Here is a 22,659-nt window from a genome sequence, read left to right on the forward strand (position 1 = left end):
GGCGCCCGTGCTGACTCCAACCTCCCTGCGCCAGGAAACCGCGAGGGGACGGTGCGCGGAGCCAGGCCGCGGTGGGTGCGGACAGCAAACGGGCTTCTGTTTGCAACCGCCGGGGACAGAGGCCTTCAAACGGAAGATAAAGGCGGGAGAGGGCGTGTCCCTTCGCTGTGAGGCGTGTGATGGACATCGCCGGGACGCGGGCTCCACGCTGGCCTCGGGCCTGGCGACTGGAAATGGACGGCACAGCTTCACTCACCGGAGAGCTCCCCGAGGCCCCTCCGAGCAGAGCCGGGAGGTGGGGACCCTGGTGTGGGGAGCCGGCACAGTCGGGGGAGGGGCTGAGAGCAGGAGGCGGGAAGTAACCTCGAAAGCCGTCCCCTGCCCCCCGCCCCCCATCGCCGGAAGCAGGTTTGGACGTTTATCATCACGGGCGGACCCCTCTGCTCGGTGCCAGAGGGCACGCGCTGGGCCAGTTCAGCCCGTCGTCCGGGGTCGGGGCGCCGGGCAGCGGCCCAGGGTGAGGCCCCGAGTGCTTCTCTTCCCGGGCTTCCCACGTCTTACCAACCGGCTGCGCGGCAGCAGGCAGGGCGGGGGGTGTGGGGGCCCCGCTGCATCCGGGACCGCTCCCCGAGGAGCACAAGGCTGGTCTCCGCCTGGCTCTCTGAGACCCCCCTCCACCCCAGCACAGAGGCAGGAGCCGGGAGCCGGCCGGCAGGGAGCCCCTCGCTCTCTGAGACCCCCCTCCACCCCGGCACAGAGGCAGGAGCCGGGAGCCGGCCGGCAGGGCGCCCCTCGCTCTCTGAGACCCCCCTCCACCCCAGCACAGAGGCAGGAGCCGGGAGCGGGCCGGCAGGGAGCCCCTCGCTCTCTGAGACCCCCCTCCACCCCGGCACAGAGGCAGGAGCCGGGAGCGGCCGGCAGGGAGCCCCTCGCCAACGTTTCCACGGCAGGAGCTTTACCGTCCGTCCCGGGCCCTGTCACCAAGTCCCGCGAACCGTGGGGCTGAGACCACAGGATCGGCTCTCAGCCCGGAGGCGGGAAGCCTGAGATCGAGGCGCTGGCGGCTGTGCTCTCTCTGGGGCCCCAGGGGGGAGCCCTGTCGTCCCCTCCACCTGCCGTGGCGGCCGGCACTCCTTGGCTTGTGGCCACGCACTCCCACCTCCGCGTGTCTCCCTCTGCATGTCGGCGTCTCCTCCTCCATCGCTTGCAGGGACGCTGGTTGGATTTGGGGCCCACCCTGATCCAGGGGGATCTCGATGTGAGAACCCTAATCACACCTGCAAAGACCCTTCTCCCAGATACGGTCACTCCCGGGTTCTGGGGTTAGGATGTAGGGGATCCCTCTTGGGGGGACACTAGTCTGCCCAGGGCAGGCATTCCTGGGGTCCTGCTCGGCTCCTAAAGACGTAGGAATTATGCTTCAGGCCACAGTCTCCCTCCCAGGGGCCGGCTCCCAGCCTGGCCCCACCTCCAGGGAGGATTCCGGGGGAACCAGGAAGGCCCCTATTTTGGGGGAAGCACGTTTATGGAACTCGAGTTTCCATCCCAAAGTCGCCTCAGAAAAGCACGGCCGCTGGCTGTCCGCTGGGCGTGGGCCCCGATTTCAGAGCCGTCTCGGCCTGCGATGTCGGGGACATAGCTCCAAGGTGCACAGGCAGGAGCTTACGGGGTGGGGGCGTCCCCCCCCACGTCCCGACCCCCCATCCGTCCATCCATCACAACCACAGCAGGGCCTTATTCTAGGTCATTCCAGCCCGGGGCCCTTTCGGGCAGCTCTCTGGCTGCGTGGCCAGCGAGAGCGGACGGGGTGGGGGGGGCGGGGGTCGTGACCGAGCGTCAGGGGTCCCCCGGTTGCTGTGCCGCCCGGCGCCCGGGGTCGGGGACCAGCAGAAACGTGCCCGTGTCCGCGTTTGGCCTCGGAGCGGAGCCGGGGAGGCGGGGAGAAGGCTGTGCGTGTCCGCCGTGTGGCCCTGACCGGGACGACGCGGAATGACCAGGCTTCGGGTCCGGCTTTAAGCTGGTACCGACGGGTCTCAGAACGTGGCCCGGAACACCAGGAGGAACGGTGTCCGGTCACCCGGGGGCTCGGCAGACGCGGCCAGAACGGCTTTCCGCGCGGAGGCGATGGGCGTTCCTCTGGGAGAAGGCCGGCCTCCGGGGAACCCGGCGGGGGCTCCGTTTGATCACGTCACGTCTCTGGGGGCCATGAGCAAATTGGTTAAGTCTCCGTGATTGGCCCGCCCCAGCGCCCTACGTAGCTACACAGAACCTTCTGGAAGCCGCTGGCCCCTCCTCCACGTGGCCACTCGGAGAAACGGGAGTCGAGCGCCTGGCCAAGGTGACAGGCAGGGCGTGGGGCACTCCCGCCGCACAGGACTCCACTCAGCGCGGCTCCGCCCTGCCTTTCCTTCAGTCCCTCCCTACACCTCCCCGTGACGTCCACCTTCCCGTGACGTCCACCTTCCCCGTGACGTCCACCTTCCCGTGACGCCCACCTTCCCGTGACGTCCACCTTCCCCGTGACGTCCACCTTCCCGTGACGTCCACGTTCCCCGTGACGTCCACCTTCCCGTGACGTCCACGTTCCCGTGACGTCCACCTCCCCGTGACGTCCACCTTCCCCGTGACGTCCACCTTCCCCGTGACGTCCACCTCCCCGTGACGTCCACCTTCCCGTGACGTCCACCTTCCCCGTGACGTCCACCTTCCCCGTGACGTCCACCTTCCCGTGACGTCCACGTTCCCCGTGACGTCCACCTTCCCGTGACGTCCACCTTCCCCGTGACGTCCACCTCCCCGTGACGTCCACCTCCCCGTGACGTCCACCTTCCCGTGACGTCCACCTTCCCCGTGACGTCGACCTTCCCGTGACGTCCACCTTCCCCGTGACGTCCACGTTCCTGTGACGTCCACCTTCCCGTGACGTCCACCTTCCCCGTGACGTCCACGTTCCCATAACGTCCACCTCCCCGTGACGTCCACCTCCCCGTGACGTCCACCTCCCCGTGACGTCCACCTTCCCCGTGACGTCCACGTTCCCGTGACGTCCACGTTCCCGTGACGCCCACCTTCCCGTGACGTCCACCTTCCCCGTGACGTCCACGTTCCCATAACGTCCACCTCCCCGTGACGTCCACCTCCCCGTGACGTCCACGTTCCCGTGACGTCCACCTTCCCCGTGACGTCCACCTCCCCGTGACGTCCACCTTCCCGTGACGTCCACGTTCCTGTGACGTCCACCTTCCCGTGACGTCCACCTTCCCGTGACGTCCACCTTCCCGTGACGTCCACCTTCCCGTGACGTCCACCTTCCCGTGACGCCCACCTCCCCGTGACGTCCACCTTCCCGTGACGTCCACCTTCCCGTGACGTCCACCTTCCCGTGACGTCCACCTTCCCCGTGACGTCCACCTTCCCGTGACGTCCACCTTCCCGTGACGTCCACCTCCCCGTGACGCCCACCTCCCCGTGACGTCCACCTCCCCGTGACGTCCACCTCCCCGTGACGTCCACCTCCCCGTGACGTCCACCTCCCCGTGACGTCCACCTTCCCGTGACGTCCACCTTCCCCGTGACGTCCACCTCCCCGTGACGTCCACCTTCCCCGTGACGTCCACCTTCCCGTGACGTCCATGTTCCCGTGACGTCCACGTTCCCGTGACGTCCACGTTCCCATCAATCAGCAGCTCGCGGCGGCGAGCACTGGCCATGGCTTTGCCCTCTTCCCGCCGTGGCCCTGAGGGACGGGCAGGGCACAGCGGCCTCACGGGCCCAGTCCTTGGGCCTGACTCACAGTTCCCGGGGGGGCGGTGCCCGAGGTGAGGTCGGGCGTCGTTTCCCGGAAGCACCTGCTTTCCGGGAGGCCGACCCAGTTCCCGCTCCGTCAGCACGGGCGCCGCCGCGGCCGTCTCCGTGGTGTGGACGTCGCCATGCCCACGCCGGTCGGGGTTTGCAGTGTGTTCCCAGGGCGCGCCGCTGTCGCCGTGTCAATTCCAGGACACATCCTCCTCCCAGTCACCCCAGCCCCGCGCCCCCCAGCCCGGCACCGCTCACTGCCTTCCGCCTGTGGCGTCCCTGTTCCGGACCTTTCCACCACTGGAGTCCTCTTTACACGTCTGTTCACCTGGTGGATGGCGCCCAGCCGCGCGCTGAACAGACCCGTGAGCTGTGGGTGCCGTTTGCGTGGCCTGTGGCGGGCTGTTGTCCGTGCCCTTCGCCCACGTGGCCGTGCGGGTCTCGGGGTCCGGCCCCTCTGGTTGAACTCTCTCTACGTTAAGGCTAATCCCGCTCGACGGTCCATGGGCAGCAGGTGTCCTTCTGCTCCAGAGCATCCCCCTGCAGGTGTGGGAATGGCCACCGCGGCCCGGCGCTGAGAGGAGGCACGGAGTGCCGGGAGCCCGGGGCGTCGGGGCAGAGGGCGGGCTCTGCCTCGTGTACCGACGGGGGTGAATTTCTGTGTCTGTGAATCTCGGGGCGGGGGGTCATCTTCCAGCACCAGCTCCTGCAGTCAGAGACTTGCCCCCCCACCCCCCACCCCCGCTGGTGTCTGCTAGTTACAGCCGGGCCAGCGCCTGAGGAGCAGGAATGCTGCGGCCACAAGTGACGGCCGCGCTGGCCTCCCCGTCCCTGGGGAAGATGTCAGCCTTTCTCCTTCCCACCGCCCCCCGGAGTCTCCTCTCCACCCCCAGCCCTCCCGCACGGCCCGCTGCAGGCCCGGGAGGCGGCGGCGTGTGCAGGGCTCAGCAGCCCGGCGTTGGCTCTGTGCATGGAGGGCGGCCACACGCCCAGTGTTCAGGCGCTGCGAGTCACGCAGAGGGCTTCCTACATGGGCCACACGGGGAGCTAACCGCCCGGGAAAACGGGGTGATGGGAAGAAAACATACACGGCGGCCGAGGACCAGGGTCACTGGGTACAGGGGTTCTGGGCGCAGCAGTGAGCAGCAGGTGGACACTCGGTTGAGTCACGTAACGTACTGTTTTGTTTAAACAACTACGTCGCTCCCCCTCCTCCCCACCCCCACCTGTGACGGGCCTGGGGTTATAACACGAGTAACGGTGGCGTTTGGGGATGTGGAGAGCAGGTCCGTGTTGCCGCTGCCAGGGGCCAATGCTGACGGGGGCTCGTTCTGTTCCCAGAGGAAGCGGTGGCTTTAAACTCAGGTTCTCAGCAAGGGAACGGCGAGAGTGCGCCTCCCAGCCCTGGGCGTCATGGGCAGAAATCGTGTGTGTGTGTGTGTGTGTGTGTGTGTGTGTGTGTGTGTGAGGGTGTGTGTGCACAAGCGTGCACCCTCCAGCAGGGAAAGCCTGCCCTCTTTGTCAAGTTCCCGGAGGGGCCCTTGACCCCAGGCAGGTTCAGAACCAGGGCTGCAGGTCGCCCGGGGGTCCGCGTCCCCGCAGGCAGGTTCAGAACCGGGGCTGTAGGTCTCCCGGGGTCCGCGTCCCCGCAGGCAGGTTCAGAACCAGGGCTGCAGGTGGCCCGGGGTCCGCGTCCCCACAGGAAGGTTCAGAACCGGGGCTGCAGGCCGCCCGGGGTCCGCGTCCCCGCAGGCAGGTTCAGAACCGGGGCTGCAGGCCACCCGGGGTCCGCGTCCCCGCAGGCAGGTTCAGAACCGGGGCTGTAGGCCACCCGGGGTCCGCGTCCCCGCAGGCAGGTTCAGAACCAGGGCTGCAGGTCGCCCGGGGGTCAGCGCCCCACAGGCAGGTCCAGAACCGGGGCTGCAGGTGGCCCGGGGTCCGCGTCCCCACAGGCAGGTTCAGAACCGGGGCTGCAGGTGGCCCGGGGTCCGCGTCCCCGCAGGCAGGTTCAGAACCGGGGCTGTAGGCCGCCCGGGGTCCGCGTCCCCGCAGGCAGGTTCAGAACCGGGGCTGTAGGTCACCCGGGGTCAGCATCCCCACAGGCAGGTTCAGAACCGGGGCTGTAGGTCGCCCGGGGTCCGCGTCCCCACAGGCAGGTTCAGAACCGGGGCTGTAGGTCGCCCGGGGTCCGCGTCCCCACAGGCAGGTTCAGAACCGGGGCTGTAGGTCGCCCGGGGTCCGCGTCCCCGCAGGCAGGGCCTGCTGACCGTCCCCGGGACCCTGTCGCCTTTGCTTGCAGTGCTGGTGAAGGGCCAGGTCACCACCAAGTACTACCGGCTGCTGTCCAAGCTGGGCGGCTGGGTGTGGGTGCAGAGCTACGCCACCGTCGTGCACAACAGCCGCTCGTCCCGGCCCCACTGCATCGTGAGTGTCAATTATGTCCTCACGTAAGTCCGACGTATTTGTTTCTCTCCTTGCTCTCTCTCCTCCCGCCCCTCATCGCTCGCTCCAATCGGCACCATCTCCCTCTCTCTTTCTGGAACTGTTCATTTGTCTCCTGTTTTGTTTGCATTTGAACACGCTGGTGGATGGGGATGAGGGCACTGAGGTGGCTCTTTAGGGCAAAACTGGGCCCCTGGACCCTCAAGGTTCCTATCCAGGCCTCCCTGGGGGCTCACGAGCCGGCGGGGCCACCGATGCTCGGAGACAGTGCCCCCGGTCCCCAAGCAGTGTGTTTGGGGTCCCATGGGATTGAAGAGAGCTGCGCACCGCCCCCATTTCTGCCGAATAACACTGTCCCCACTCAGCATTTCTGGGGGCGCTGCACCCGGGCTGCAGGGTGGCTTTTATAACGGGGGGCCTGTCCTTTTTTCCACCCCCGCCCACACCGGCCTCGCTGAAACGGCCCCTGGAGCCTGGAGGGCGATCTGCCGGGGCGGTGCCGGGGCCCGCAGCCGCAGCCGGCTGGACACGCCTGCCCTCTTGCCTCGCAGGGACATCGAGTACAAGGAGCTGCAGCTGTCCCTGGACCAGGTGGCCACGGCCAAGTCCCAGGACTCCTGGAGGACCGCCCTGTCTACCTCACAAGAAACTAGGAAGTTAGCTAAACCCAAAACCACGAAGATGAAGACGAAGCTGAGAACAAACCCTTACCCCCCGCAGGTAACACGCGGGTCGGGGGGGCGTTTTGGGGAACGGCCCACGCTCACGGCCTAGCAGTCTCCCTGCCCGGAGATGTCCCGCTCGATAGGGACACAGCCGAGGTGGGCAGGCTGGCCTCGGGGCCCGGTCAGGTCCCACTGGGCAGGCGCAGAGTCCACGGAAATGTGGGTCCCAGCCCCGGTGCACCGTCTGTTTCCACGGCATTTAAAAATTTTTTTTTCTTTTTAAAATATACTTTTATTGACTTCAGAGAGGAAGGGAGAGAGAGAGAGAGAGAGATAGAAACATCAATGATGAGAGAGAACCATTGATCGGGCTGCCTCCTGCACGCCCCACACTGGGGATGGAGCCCACAAACTGGGCCTGTGCCCTGACCGGGAATCGAACCGTGACCTCCTGGGACACTCAACCACTGAGCCACGCCGGCCGGCCTCTTTCTTTTTTTCCGTAGTTTGCGAGCTCTTAGAAACAGCAGATGCCCTTGTGTGTGGTGTTGCCAGCTTGGGGAGAGGAGATGTTTGTACCTGGGGAGGGTCCCTGGGGTGCTGTCTGCCGTGCACCTGTCCCCCGGGGGACCTCGCAGTGGTGGCTGAGGGGTCCAGCCCTGGGAGGGGTCGGGCACCGGGGCTCCGGCCTGGGCAGCCCCCCTTTACCGCATCCTGTGCCACGCAGCAGTTCAGCCCGTTCCCGACGGAGAGACTGGAGTGCGGCCAGCTGGCACACTGGAGGGCCAGCCCCCCCACGGACGCCGCGGCCCCCCCGGAACAGCAGCTGCACCCCGAAGGCGGCGACCTCCTGTACACCCCGCCCTACAGCCTGCCCTTCTCCTACCGCTACGGACACTGCCCTCTGGACCCCCACGTCTTCAGCGGCAAGAAGCCCGTGCTGCCGGCCAAGTTCGGGCCCCAGGGGTCCCCGTGCGAGGTGGCGCGCTTTTTCCTGAGCGCGCTGCCAGCCGGCGGCGAGTGCCAGTGGCACTATGCCAACCCCCTGGTGCCTGGCAGCCCATCTCCAGCTAAAAACCTCTCTGAGCCGCCGGTGAACACTGCCCGGCACAGCCTGGTGCCGAACTACGAAGGTGGGTCCCGTGGGCACGAGGGGCGGGGGCGGGGCTGTGGACACGGTGGTGGCGGTGGGGGCGGGCGGAGAGGGACCCTCACAGCTTGGGCACACTTCCCCATTTTCCGCTTCTAAGTAGGGATCGCTGCGCGTTCCTGCTCTCAGTGCGAGCGCCTCGTGGGAGAGGCTAAAGCCGGAGACTGGTCCGTGTGCTCAGAGGCCCCAGTGGCAGTATAAAGGGCGCGGGAACGGGGCTCAGCTGCCCCCATAACATCCTGGCCTCCCAAAGTGATTTCCAAAGGCAGCTTCCACGTCCTGAGAAGGGCTCAGCTGCACGCATTTTACTTTAAAAAAATATTTTTATTGATGTCAGAGGGGAAGGCAGAGAGAGAGAGAGAGAGAGAGAAACATCAATGATGAGAGAATCACTGATCGGCTGCCTCCTGCATGCCCCACACTGGGGATCGAGCCCACCACCTGGGCATGTGCCCTGTCCGGGAATCGAACCATGATCTCCTGGTTCATAGGTCGATGTTCAACCACTGAGCCACGCCAGCCGGGCTGCACGTATTTTATAAGTTCACTAGAGGCCCGATGCACGAAATTCGTGTAAGAGTGGGCCTTCCTTCCCCCAGCTGCCGGCACCGGCTTCCCTCTGGCCCCGGCTTCATCGGGAAGGACATCCGGTCTAATTAGCATATTACCCTTTTATTATTATAGATGCTCTGCTCCAGCCAAAAACGAACATGGGAGACTTGGTTTTCTTCCCGTGCCAATTTTCAAAGTGTGGCAAGCAGCGGTGGAATCTCAGGGCTCAGGGACAGAAATGTCACTCACCACACCCGCCCCCACCAGGTCTCAGTTTCTGCATCTGTAACTGGGATCCTAAGCCGTGGGACATGCTGACCCTGGGGCTCGGCACACAGTAGGTGCCTGTCCTGCACACACTAGCCCCACAGCAGAGACAGGAATGGCCCCTCAGCCAGCGCCTCCTGGTGGCCGGCAAGCAGACAAAGGCCCTCCGGGAGGTGCCACCAGCTGCCCTGGGCCCAGCAGACCCGTTTGCTCGCTGGGCCAACCCCAGACGGAAGGTAGGAGCTGGGGTTGAGGACTGGCTGCAGGAGGTGTAGTTCCTTTTCACCCTGACCTGGCTGCTGCTCAAAATGCAGGCCAAGCCGAAACCGGTTTGGCTCAGTGGATAGAGCGTTGGCCTGCGGACTCAAGGGTCCCGGGTTTGATTCCGGCCAAGGGCATGTGCCTTGGTTGCGGGCACATCCCCAGTAGGGGGTGTGCAAGAGGCAGCTGATCGATGTTTCTCTCATCGATGTTTCTAACTCTCTATCCCTCTCTCTTCCTCTCTGTAAAAAATCAATAAACTATATTTAAAAAAAAAATGCAGGCCAAGGCCGTGCAAACATCCTGCGGCGGCCACTGGACTCAGAAAAAAAGCCTGTGCTCAGAGGACGGCCCCTGGGGCTCCCTCCCCCACCATCCTCTCTCTCTCTCTCTTTACTTTTTTAAATGTTTTTTATTGATTTTTAGAGAGGAAGGGAGAGAGAGATAGAAACATCAATGATGAGAATCATGGATCGGCTGCCTCCTGCACGCCCCACACTGGGGATCAAGCCTGGAACCTGGGCATGTGCCCTGACCGGGAATCGAACTGTGACCTCCTGGTTCATAGGTCCACGCTCAACCACTGAGCCACACCGGCTGGGCCCCACCGTCCCCTCTGGAGGCAGATAGGGCTCGGTCCCCATCCTGCTGCTCGGGAAGCTCTCACTCTGTGCCCTGACCATCGTTCCAGATTGCGAAGGGCCTGGGACAGTGGTCGGCAAACTCATTAGCCAACAGAGCCAAATATCAACAGTACAATGATTGAAATTTCTTTGGAGAGCCACATTTTTTAAACTTAAACTTCTTCTAATGCCACTTCTTCAAAATAGACTCGCTCAGGCCATGGTATTTTGTGGAAGAGCCACACTCAGGGGGCCAAAGAGCCGCATGTGGCTCGCGAGCCGCGGTTTGCCGACCACTGGCCTGGGAGAACTCGAACCTCGGAGATGACGAGGACGTGTTTTTCAGAAGGAACCAGTTTAAGAAAAGACTCCCAGCCACGGGGCAGTCCAGCCCTGCCTGTGGCCTGGGGGCTTCTCCGATGTGGGTCCCCAGTACCCAGCGGGGTCCCTCAGATAACCAGGGCTCTGGGACCTCTGAGGAAAGAGGCAGAGCCAAGGGCTTCGGCAGCAGTGAGTGAGGAAAGAATCGTTTCTCCGTGGGGGTCTCCAGGGAGAGAGCACAGGCTTGCTTTCCTAAAGGCTGTTTTGAAAGTGAGAGGTCAGTGACCACCTCATTGATCACACACGTGGTGCAGCACAGGCCCGAGGTGCTAATTGGGGGCAATTTGTGATCAACTTCCTGGTGTTTTCACGTTAGAGAGAGACAAAGGAGGCCTTAAGGTAAAGGCAGGAGGAGCCCATTGGAGGCAAGCATCTGCTTAGGGACAAGGTGATTAATTTAATCATGACAGCCCTGAAGGGAGCGGGGAGTGCCCACTCCTGTGCCCACTGAGGGGTCCGCCAGAAAGATGGGGCGACCTCCAGACCAGCGCTGTCCAGTCTGGTAGCCATCGGCCACAGTGAGGTGGGCTGTCTGACCGCGCTCAAACACGGGAACAAAAAATACTTTTTTTAAAATTCTCACCCGGGGGTAATTTTCCCATTGCTTTTTAATCAGCTTAACAATAACCCACAACCGTCGGACCAACTCCCATTGATTTTTAGAGAGAGTGGGAGAGAGAGGGAGAGAGGGCCGGCGGTCACCGAGGGACATGCCCTTGACCGGAATGGAGCCCAGGACCCTGTGGTCCGCAGACCGAGGCTCTATCCACTGAGCCAGACCGGCCAGGGCACAAAGCACACCTTTAAAGTTTGATCGCACCCTGAAATATTTTGGCTGTGTTGTACTGAATTGTTAGTAATTTCACCTGCTTCCCTCCACGCCTTAATGCGGCCACTACCACGTCTCAGATCGCCCCGCAGGCACCGGGGCAGGGCCGCGGCAGCTCCCGGTTGAGCGCGGGCGGCGGGCGGCGGGGTGGAGCGGCGCCCGGTCCCCCGTCCTCAGGCATCTGCCCGGCTTTCCCCTCCGGAGGTCTAACCTGTCGCCTGTCCCCGCAGCGCCCGGCCCCGCGCGCAGGTTCGGCGAGGACACCGCGCCGCCGCCGCCCAGCTTCCCGAGCTGCGGCCACTACCGCGAGGAGCCCCCGCCGGGCCCGGCCAAGGCCGCCCGCCCGGCCCCGCGGGAAGGGGCGCGCCTGGCGCTGGCCCGCGCGGCGCCCGAGTGCTGCGCGCCGGCCCCCGAGCCGCCCGCGCCCGCGCAGCTGCCCTTCGTGCTGCTCAACTACCACCGCGTGCTGGCCCGGCGCGGGCCGCTGGGGGGCGCTGCGCCCGCCCCGTCCGCCCTCGCCTGCGGCCCCCACGCCCCGGAGGCGGCGGCCTCCGCGCACCGGCCCCGGCCCCCCGGCCCCGCCGCCGCCGCGCCGCCCGCCGCGCCCCTGCCGCACTACCTGGGCGCCTCGGTCATCATCACGCACGGCAGGTGACCCCGCGGCGCCTGGGCCTCCCCGAGAAGCCATAGGCAGGCCTCTTGGGCTCCGGCTTCCCAGCGTCCAGCCGAGTTCAGAGGGCGAGCTGTATATGCACGATTCAAATTAATTTATACAGAGACAACTATTTTAATAGCACCGCACCCGACCTTTAGGTTTTTACCGTAGACGCCATGAAGGCCGGAGTAGAGAGAAGCGACTGCCCCACCTTGGTTCTCCAAGAGCCAGGTTTTCCTGAAGGGCAGGGTCCCACCAGTGACCTCAAACCACCCCGTGTTTGGGGGCACTCCGTGTCCTTACTTTGAAATCAGGCTCGCGCGCCCTGCCTGCCCCGTGGGAGTGAAGGGGTTTTGGCTCCGCCAGTGCCCTCCACCTTGGGGAGGAGCGCACCCTGACGTGGTCAGATAGGAGGGCCGCGGCTGGAGGCAGACTTCCTGCATTCGGAGCCCTTTCAGATTCTAAGTCCAGGCAGAAGGTGATTATTCCAAGTCCCATGAGTAGACAATTCTGCTCGTTGAGTCATGCATGAGTTTCATGAAAAGTTGTTTTTAACCCTTTCATACAAAAAACCCGCAAGCTGAGACCAAGGCGGCGAGCGAGCATGCTTCTCGAGTACATCCACGAGCTCTTCCTCCCTCGGAGCTCTGGGTAACACACACCGAGAGCAGCTCCTTCAGAATGTTCAGCATGGGATGCAAAAAGGATACACACAGCCAGAGTTCAGGAGATGGACACGTGGGTGACACAGGCGCCCCAGGCGGTTGGCTACCCCAGTCAGGCCCGATTACAAGGCAGAATCCCTCTGGCCCTGCAATCCCCGAGGCTGGTGCTTGCTGCCAGGCCGGTGAGTTAAACTGCATGTGCAACATGGGAAATGGCCAGCGGACTGCGCCTCGCGGAGAAAACGCGCCCCAGGGATGTCATGAAAATGACGTGGGCATTGTCTGCAGCATTTTCTGTGTAGCAGAACTCCAGGCGAACATGTCATGTCTGTCACAGGCAAACAAATCTTTCATAAAGCACCAGCAGTGTTTCATACTTTTATTTTTATAGTTTCGCTGCAAGGTTTCACCATTAAAAAGTTGTGTCGTAGCTCAATGCCTTGATCCACCATCTGTCAGTGCTCCACGCCATGAGCACTCCGTGTGGGTTTTTCAAAAATGGTTTACGTTCGGGAAAACCCACCTGAGGGCAAGGGCTTTCCACAGATGTCTTGAACTCATCCTTCTAGAACCAAAGTGCACCTTCGACTGTTGGAGGCAATGGGAAACCTGTTGCCAGCCAAGTGTCCCTGTGCGGACCTGCCTCCTTCTGGGCAGCGTGTGGTCCGAGATGAAATCTGCAAACTGGCAGCACCTGTTCGGCCAGGGGCTGGACCGTACACCCGCCTGCACTCAGCTGTGCCTCGTTAGCAAGCTGTACCTTCGTGCGTGCTGCACGTAAGATAAGCCCCAGGGATTCCTGTTCTGCTCAAAAGACTCACAACGAAACCATGCTTCCCGGAAGGTGTAGGTGTGATGAGCAGGAGGTGTATCACCTGACATTGTTCAATAAAGCACAGCAAAATGCTTTCGCATCTACTTTGTTATTAGCCACTGGGGGCCATATTTAATAAACAAACCACAAAGGCTTTCGGGCAGTTTAAGATCACAGGTTGCTGTGAAGAAAGAAGACTGTTGGAGGTTTACAAATGATAACACAGACGAGCTTAATTAACAAAGAGTGTGTGTGCTTGAGAAGACTCCCTTGTGAAGTAAGATTCCTAGGCACGTTGGCAGGAGGCAGTCAGCAGCTCAGTGCAAACTGAACAAGCAGTTACTACGGCAACCTAACAGTGTTACCTCCATCTTTAAGAGGCCGCACATTTAAGCTGGGGATATCACTTCTTGATTTCTGTGAGGGCCTGGCAGAGGGAGAGGAAGCATTTTAATAAATACCCCCCCCACACACACACACACAAATTGTAGTGGGTCCTAACACGTTAATAGAAATGCCAGATCGAATGGATTTGAGAAATAAGCCCAGCTCAAGACTGACGGGGCCTCCACAGGGCCTCCCAGGGAAAAGAATTCCTTTATGTTCACGGAAGCCCTTTCTAGAAAAGCCATTCCATTCATACTTTTGCAGAGAAGTGAACAGGGTGGGAAGCAGGGCCGCTCAGAGATCTGCAAGAGCCTGTATTTTCTGCCCCCACATGTCCCCCTCACCCCGTCCTTTTAAGTTCTACAGCCACGTCTTCCTCCCTTGGACCCTCTGGGTGGGAGGGGTTTATACGGTCAATGACTCCTGTAGAAAGTCTATCCAAAGTTGTAATTTATTGTAACTGTAAGACAGTTAAGGTAGGCTGCCACAGGTAAGATGGAATAAAAACATTTTCAAATAAATGCTGGAAAATTGCAGTAGCTTAAAATGGTTAGTGAATCATAGCCCTGATCTAAAATGCATTATTCAAGCTGATCCTAAACTTAAGTATGATCTATAAGGTTAAATCTTAAAACTGGCAAGACAGAAATCAAGCAGTAAGAAAAAATACGAGTAAGAAAAAATTCTACAAGAACAAAATATGTTCTTTAATTTGTTGTTACATTCATTTTAAATTTAAAAACTTACATTAAGTTGTTTTATTAAATTTATTTTTCATCTCAAACATTTATTTTTTTGTTTTGTCTTACTTTTGGGTTTTGCTAACTTCCTTTCTTTGGAATAAGAATTCTCTTTTGTATGACACAATACATTTGTCAAAAATACATTTTTAAAAAGCACCAGCTTCTTAATACTTAGAAATACATACATATTCCTTACCTTGTAAAACTATTTATTTTGTAAAAATGTTTAAATATGAATAAAAATACTGTAACCAAAAGTAGTAGTCTATTTTTAAAAATTAAACTTGTGGTAAAAATAACAAGGAGCTCAAACTGTATAGAAAGTCTTAAAGTTTATTTTGGTAGACTTGTGTTTTATAGGCATCGGCTTAAAGTAATTACTTTTCAGACACGATTCTTTGAAAAGCTAAAAACGCAAAGGTTGCCACTTCCTTTTATTTCAAATATGCAGAGCAATTACCCAGGAATAAAGACTCTCCATTTTCTGCCTGTGAGCGGCAAACAGATCTACAGAATGTCAGCCTAAAAGGTCTCGCATTGCATTCTCAATCTGCTGGGTGAGGCCGGCTTCTCTCCGGGTTTTCAGACTCGGGGGGTGTATGTGGGAGTGGGGTGTGCTACCTAACCTGGGCTTGTGCACCTACCTCTCTGGTCACAAGTGAGGGTACCGCAGCCATGAACCCCAGACTTTTTCACAGCAGACACAAATCCTTCCCACTTAGCCCACGCCCTGTGAATGCAGCCAGGCTCTGCCCAGGCCGGCTCCTGAAATCCTCCAGGAGTGGGATTTCCCTCACCCCCTGCTCTGTGGGCCACAGGACGCCCAGCTCTGGCATATCCTATGTTAGCAGGCACTTCTGACAGTGTCCCCCAAATCGGCTTTAAGCTCAGAGAGCAGTCCTGCCTTGCCCATAACCTGTCAGATGCTCAAGCGCAGCCTCCAAACTGGGGGACCACTCCATGTCCTAAACACACACACCGATCCTGAGTTCAGTGTCCTGTTCCAGGACTGAGGACCACAGAGTTTCTGCTAAGACGTTAAAAGCTCCTTGGGATAAGACGGCCGGGTGCAGGGACACCCCACATGGACGGGTGGATGGGTTTCTCTGGTGCTGACAGCTCTAAGGAAAATGCCTGTGTGCAGCTGCTCTATACGAAGCAGAATTTCCAAAGTCTTTGGTTCATCTGAGGCAGAATCGGCTTTAGGAAAAGCTCAGCATCTGCTTCAAGTCCATCTTGTCTCCCTGAAGACACGGGACGTGGCACAGCAAGCGCAGGCTCGCGCACACAGGCAGCGCCGCCCGCAGCTCTCTCTGCTCTGACATGGCCACACCTCATTAGTTTTAATTTACAGAAAGGAAATTGAATGATAACATTTTTTCCCCAAAGCAGAACTGTCCAGAATAGGACTTCGGCTTAAAACAAAACATAGCATGTTTTTCATTAAATAACCCCCAAAGAAACGGGAAAGTAATGACGGCGGCCCTGAGAGATGACTGGCCTTCTGTTACCAAGTCTGCGATGAATGCGCCCGAGATCGCTCTTCTCGATGAGGCTTTGCAGAGCCCTCTCCAGGGTGAGTCTGGCTGTAGTGTTGGGGTGGGGTGAACTTCTATTTAAACTTGGGACTAACTCCAAAGGAAGACTTGGGCATTTAGAAGAGAGTGACCTTTGGGGGCGGGCGGGGGGGGGGGGGGGGCGCGGATAATTCTAATTGAAGTCTTAGTTGCAAAAATTACTTTTGAAGTTCTTTTTAAAAAGTTACATTTCCAAAAAACACATATCGGGCTGGTTACTTAACTTCTTTTGCTCCCTTCCTGTGGGGCTGCCCGTGCCTGGCTGAGGGCGCACCATCTCCTCCAAACGGCACGTCTCGGGGATCAGCCTGGCGGCTGAGGTGGGGGAAGATGGTGCGGGCTGCACAATCAGGCGGTTTCGTTCAAAGCTGAGAGCGCCATCCGTTTTCTTTCCGCTAATTTCACTTGGGACTGGCAGGAAGAGAGAAAAGTGGGCAAAAACCGGCCTTTAAGGCTGAAAAGCAATGTGCATGATTCACACATTCAACAGAGACAGGAGTTACATGGGAAAAGCGTGGAGTCCATCTGGAAACAGCAAATGTGTATCAAAAGGCTTCCTTCCTTTTGTTCCTCGGTGGAGACTCAGTGTATCAGATTCTGAAGATAATTTAAAGAGCGCTCTCTCCCTCCCCCCGCCCCCCTCACACACACACACTTAAATGATGGCATTCCATATCAATAACATTTTCTTGTCGATATCAGAAGGGGGCAAAAATATAATGATTTGCAAACACCAGGTCACGTACTTCTGTGTTCTGTGAGCAGTCTCATAGGAACATTTCAAAGCCGCCTCAACGGGCTCAAAAGCTACCAGTCCCCCCTGCGTGCGTCAGCGCGAGCCTCCATCTCCAGCTGTCAAGAGCCAGGGCGCCCCCACATCTGGGCAATGCCTAATCAGCCCTGAAGGGCCCTGAACCTGATCCATCACTTCAGAATACGCAGTAAAACTAAAGCTATGAAAGGAGAGCTCAGAACTAGTCAAAGTAATTAACCAGTGTCCTCTGCACGATCATCGCAGCCGGCCCCGCTGAGCCGCCTCTGTGGCCACTGCCATTGGACCTCGAACCGCCAGGCGGAGAGGAACTCTCAGAAGCTGACCTTCTCTTCTCCTCATTAACACACACGTAACGACGCCGCAGTGCCCGTCTGCCCCGCAGGAAACCGCCCTGGGTGCTGTAAACAGCTGCCGCACCTCCGCCTGCCCCGCACAGCCCAGAGCTCTTTGATTTGCTTTTTAATAGTCTAGGGGTAAAGGTCTCCACTGCTGGGAAACGTCTGAATTATTCCATTGTGGTTCCCAGGTAAAAAGATTTGGGGGGGGGGGGGTGCAATAAACACACATCCAGGCCCAAGAGGGGAACAATGTCACACCTTTGGTAGGGCTTTCCTCGCGGAACCCTCCCCCGGATCTTCCTCCATCACCCGAGGAAAGAACTGACAGAACAAAACTCAAGGACTAACAGGTTCACTGGAGGGAGAAGACGTTCGTCCACACCTCTCAGCTAGCTTTCTAGATCTGTGGGCAAGGAGAGAGCAGGCCCGAACTGGAATGCTTGCTGCGATGGCCGGCCCGGGCCAGTCCTGAGTGGTCCCAGCGCCAGGCCCGCTCTGCGCGCCCCCAGCCGCCTTCCCGAGGGACTACCGCTGCTTGGGGACGATGAGGTTTCTGAGCATGTCGAAGGAGTTGCCGTCCGGGTGCACAGTCACCACCTGGCCACCCTCCTGGTGCACCTGGAGGAACCCGGAGTCATCCAGGCCGACGATCCACACCTCGGGCCCCTCAGCGCTCCCCAGGCGGACTCGCTGGCCACTGGGAACAAAGCACAGGGAGAGGTCACTGGAATGGGATGCGGCTGACTGTCCTGAACCCTGACAGGAAGGGGCGGGGGGGGGGGGGCGGGGCGGGGCCAGGAGAGGTTAGATGCATTGTCTGCGCTCCAACTCACAGTCCGCGTGAGCTGTTTCGATGACCAGGGTGTGCGCAAGTCCAACAGGGAGTTCGGAACTGCTTCCCTCTTTATTTTTTAAAATTTTATTTATTAAATTTAGAAGAGAGATTTGTTGTTCCACCTATTTATGCATTCTTGTATGGCCCTGACCTGAGACTGAACCCACAGCCTGGCCGTATCGGGATGACGCCCTAACCAACCGAGCAGCCAGGGCAGGAGCTGCCGCTCTCCCCAGTGGCTGCCGCTCTCCCCTCTCCCCCTCGAGCACTTGTAAGAACACTGGGAAGCTCGAGGTGTTTTGGCTGAGATTCCGGGAAAAGAAGCGGAGTTGAAAAGTTCTCCATCTTCTAAATATTTTCCAAATGTATAGAATTTTAAGTTTTAAAAGTACACAATTCCCCTCCCCCAACATTTTTCTTTTGAAGAATTTCAGACTTATAGAAAAGTTGGAAAAATAATACAATGAATCTCATACTCTCCCTTTACTTGAATTCACATCAACTGATCTCACACACACACACGCACACACACACACACACACTTTTTGGGGGCTGACAGTTAAAACAAGCTGCAATACCATGCCGCTTAGATACTTCATCCTGTGTCTCCTACGAATGAGAATGCGCCCTGCAAAACCCTAACAGCACTCTCTCCCTCCGGAAACTCCCCGTGCTGCACTAACTAGCCTAACACCCTGCAAGCTCGCATCTGTCTCCTTACCGTCCTCGTCCTCGGTGGCCCTTTCCTCCCAGCCAGAATCTAATTAGGAAGCACGCTGCACTTAACTGCTGTGGTCTTTACTCTCAGAGAGCGCCCACCTGCCTGCCTAAGGCCCTGGCGTTTGGAAGGCAGAGGCCTGTGGGCGTACACCAGGCTTCTCAAACTCCAGGGGCCTGAGAATCTCCTGGAGCCTTTGTGGGAGCACAGAGCTGGGCCCAGCCTTGGGGTTTCTGATGTAGGAGGTTGTCAGGGAGACTCAGGAATCGGTATTCCTCCCAAGTCCCCACAACCTGGGGAAGCTCGCTTTGAAAACCATTGTTAGCTAGAATGTTCCACAATTTACATTTGTCGGTTTCCTCACAATGAGATTCTGCGTAAACATGCCGGCAGGAAACCTCCCAGTGACGGGGTCCCTCCCAGTGCATCCCCGCGGGAGGCCCGGGAGGCCGGTGGGCCTGGGACTGGCGGCGCTGTCCAGGCGAGGCAGTGTCCACCCGGTTTCTCCATCAGAAGCTAGACCGACGGGTGCTTAGTTTCTCAGGTGAAGGGACTGAACTCCTGGCCTCATAAGGAATGAGGCGGCGCCACACTGACCTGTGTGCCCAGTACTTGTAATACAGGGGGAGCACCCCGCTGGGCCCTGCGTCCTGAAAGGTGCCCATCAGGCTCTCCAGCGCCGTCACAGCTCTGGCGATGAGATAATCAGCTCTTAAGGGCGCCAGGTCCGCCCCGTGCTGCTTGTTGTATTCTGTGATGAGGTCGTTGATGCATATGGTGGGGTTACTGTTAGTCACGTTAAATCCACAGCCTGGTCAGAAACAAACAGAAAACTGAAACACATGCACAGCTCAACCTGTTGATGGTGTCACCTGTTCCTTTCAACGCCTGGAAGGAGGCGCAGCGTGGACTGTCAGCTCCCTGCCTCCCTGTCCTCATCCGTGTGTGCTTCGCTGCCCACTCACGGAGGGACATAGATATTTGAGCCCATCTTTCTTTCCATTCTTCCTTCATTATCCTCATCCAGCCAGGACCAGCCCCACCTTCCTGGCAATGAGACGGAAGGCATTAAGCCACTTCTGATTCAGTTAAACAGAAGCCCAGCGGGGGACAAACTTCTCAGAGTTGCTTCTGCAGCGGTACCTCGTGTGGTCCAGCCCAGACCTGCGCTCAGCAGCGACAAGCTCTTGTTTCTCTTGCTACGCGAGTAACAGAACACATGCTTGAAAAGGAAGCATTTCATTCAGGTCTTAAGGAGTAAACTGTGGATCAGAGATTTCAAAGCCTGGTGATGGGATAACCCTAGAACACATCTTTTAATGCTCTATCCTTGGACGACTTTAGTGCGAGGCTTAGCTGTTGGCGAGGGGCCAACCCCTTTCCAGTGGCTCTTTGCTGGCCGCCCAACCCAGGCTTCAGGAAGCCACGTTACCAGCAGCGGGGCCTCAATAGGCTTATCTCTGCTGCTACTTAACACCGCCATCTCTCCGGGAGCCACTAGTCTTCAGAGACGCTGAACCCACGTTTTCAGCAGGGCCCTGAATCAACCTCCCAGGGGCCCTCAATCAGCAACGAAACACTGCAAGACTAGCAGCAAGACAACCGTGTGCTCAGGGCCTCTGAGCACACGTCCCACGCGCGCCTCACACAGAGCAATGACATCTGCACTAGCGCTGGCCTTCAGTCAATGTTCTGATCCACCCTCTGTGCAGTGAAGGCCTGATTGGCCTCAGCATGTTTTTTAAAAGTATGTGCCTATTAAAAAACAAGCAATATCATTTACATCTGGAAAACAAAAGTAACTCCAACAACAGCAGATTCTGCAGGGGTTCGCTGGCTCCTCATGTAGCTCTGCACACAATCCTCGAAGCACCCATGGAGTGTGGCATGGAATTCAGTGTACACGACGCCGAAAAGGCTGGGTCGTATGCTAAATCTATTTTTACTTTTTTGAGGAACCTCAGCTCCATAGTGGCTTCATCAATTTGCATTCCCACCAACAGGGCCCAAGAATTCCTTTTGCTCCACATCCTCGCCAACACTTGTCATTGCTTGTCTTTTTGACACAAGCCGTGCTAACAGGTGTGAGGTGTATCTCACCGTGGCTTACTTTCACCATTTCTAACTCGACAAGAAGCAGGAGTGTGGGCAGGTGTAAGAAAATGCGTTTGACATGATACCAATTAGGTTTCCAAGGCCACGGACAGGAAGGCTAATAAACCCCTTGAAGCACTTTCAACTAATCTGCCTGTTGTGCACACGTATTACATTCTATAACACGAGACTCAGAGAAAAAGTAATTCGTATGATAATTCACTCCCCACCACAGCCAAACGCCGGGGGAAAGGCTTTAAGGACTTACCAATAAGAATGTAAAATGTTTCTCCCACGAGCGTCGAGTTGACCAGAACCCCGCCCAGCTTCATGAGGTCACTGTAGTAGATGTCGTTGGGCCACTTCACCCGCAGGTTGATGTCCTAAAGGGAAGCCTGCATGTCAATGAAGCCGCCACAGACACGGGCCAGCTGAGCCTCCAGCTGAAAGGGAGGAACAGAACGCCCTGGGAAGCAGGAGCCAGGGGCTCATCCCCTCTTCCTTTGCAGAATGACGACCACTCCTCTGGGACAAGCAGTGTTAAAGCCCCTCTCGGGGCTACGGAGAGACCTACGGACATATTTGGCATTAACTACACCATTCTTCCCGCCCCATCACTGTCTCTCATCATAAACAACCCTTTCTGCAGATGCCTATCTGGTGAATGCAGTTCTTTATCTCAGCATCAACCACCATGGAGCAGCTACCGCGTGCTAGATGCAGGCGGGGGTGGGGGAATATAAGGCTCTCAGGGGTCAAGGAGCCGATGTGAGAAAGAGGGCCCTGGGCTAACCCACACCGTGGTGGCCTGCCGTGGGCCCAGGTCCTGCACGCGGTGACTGAGGGCGTGCCTGCAGCTCGGGAGGGCGGGCCGCTCTGTGTAAACGCGGGACCAGCCTCCTCCGAGAGCCATGCGCAGCACCGTGCCTCAGGACTTACTCCCATGAATGTGTCTAGCCTGACATAAGTAAGAGCTGCAGGTGGGGGGAAGGCAGGGGACACCCCTTCTTTATGGCCACATGGAATTCTCCCTGGAAAACAGACAAGGGGGCCGATAGGTGGGGCAGGTAGCGGAGAGACGGCTTTTAGTCGCTGTGGAACTCGCCCCCTTTTCCTTGTCTTCTTAGTCACTGACACCAAAGCACCAACAGGAAGGATGGAGCGGCACCTCTGTCCCCACGGCTGGGGCAGCGTCCCAGACAAACCACACGCCGAACCTGCGCAAATGCAGCCCTAGGCCGCCCTGCTGAGCACAGGCCGGGTAACGAGGGTAGGAAATGAGAGGGATTTTCTGCCCTATAAAATAAGCCTTTCCCCAGGAAACACAAACAGCCATCCGGTCCAACCCGCTTCAATAAAAAACAAGTCTCGTCCTTCCTAGGCTGTGGCTGTGTGACAACAGCGCCGAGGGAACCCCGGGAGCAGCCCATCCTGGCGCCTAAAGCAGCTACACATTCCACGGACGCTGCTGCCAACGTGGCAAAGAGCAGGCCAAGGCTCTACATGCAGCCATCACGCAAACACATGCTGCCACACACCGTGCCGGCACCTGCACACAGGGTGGGGACGGCCAGGTGAGGCAGCCGCACGTACCTCGTACCCGGGGATGGACCGGACCGCCTCCACCACAGCCAGGGACATCAGGTGCTGGACGAACGGGATCCTCTGTCCCAGCGGGGACCTCAGTGGGACGGAGACCAGCAGCGTGGAGAGAGCGCATCCCACGGGGCTCAGCCACGCGTTCCCTCCTCGCCCTGGAAGACAGGCCCCAGCGGGAAACTGGCCACTCACCACCTGAACAGACTCAGCCTCACAGGAAGGCCGTCCCACGTGAACACACCTGGGCTGGGGCAGGCGCTGGGTGCTCTGGGGTTAACTCAACCACAGAAGCTTCCCCAGATCTGAGGCTCTGCTGCTGAGCAAGTTCCAGTAATTAGCAGACTGGTCTGCCCCTGTGCGCACATCATCTGTGCTTTGATGATTCAAAGTCTTCCCGTGTCAGAACATCGCTCACAGTCTAACTCTCACCATACGGCGATGCCGGCGAGAGACAGGACGGACGGCATCTATATCACCCAGGGGAGGCCCTGGGT

The 22,659-nt window shown here is 58.5% G+C and overlaps 2 protein-coding genes across 3 annotated transcripts in view; one reads left to right on the forward strand and one right to left on the reverse strand.

The window, feature by feature from the left end:
• Positions 1 to 11,620, forward strand: part of SIM2 (SIM bHLH transcription factor 2) — a 44,033-nt gene extending 32,413 nt beyond the window's left edge. The window contains exons 8-11 of the mRNA XM_054713533.1: positions 6,095 to 6,242; positions 6,789 to 6,957; positions 7,630 to 8,035; positions 11,196 to 11,620. Coding sequence (XP_054569508.1) covers positions 6,095 to 6,242; positions 6,789 to 6,957; positions 7,630 to 8,035; positions 11,196 to 11,620 — 1,148 coding nt within the window. The remainder of the gene's footprint in view (positions 1 to 6,094; positions 6,243 to 6,788; positions 6,958 to 7,629; positions 8,036 to 11,195) is intronic.
• A 4,356-nt stretch (positions 11,621 to 15,976) lies between these two features.
• Positions 15,977 to 22,659, reverse strand: part of HLCS (holocarboxylase synthetase) — a 161,837-nt gene continuing 155,154 nt past the window's right edge. The window contains exons 8-13 of one of the 2 annotated variants that reach the window (XM_054713531.1): positions 22,160 to 22,320; positions 20,835 to 20,949; positions 19,070 to 19,283; positions 17,449 to 17,616; positions 17,302 to 17,322; positions 15,977 to 16,217 (exon numbers count right to left, since the gene is read on the reverse strand). In XM_054713531.1, coding sequence (XP_054569506.1) covers positions 16,208 to 16,217; positions 17,302 to 17,322; positions 17,449 to 17,616; positions 19,070 to 19,283; positions 20,835 to 20,949; positions 22,160 to 22,320 — 689 coding nt within the window. In that variant the 3' untranslated portion in view covers positions 15,977 to 16,207. Of the gene's footprint in view, positions 17,617 to 19,069; positions 19,284 to 20,834; positions 20,950 to 22,159; positions 22,321 to 22,659 lie in introns of both variants that reach the window. The other variant, XM_054713532.1, reaches the window with a different exon arrangement.

This window comes from Eptesicus fuscus, chromosome 3, assembly GCF_027574615.1.
Source record: "Eptesicus fuscus isolate TK198812 chromosome 3, DD_ASM_mEF_20220401, whole genome shotgun sequence".
Classification (NCBI taxonomy): Eukaryota; Metazoa; Chordata; class Mammalia; order Chiroptera; family Vespertilionidae; genus Eptesicus; species Eptesicus fuscus.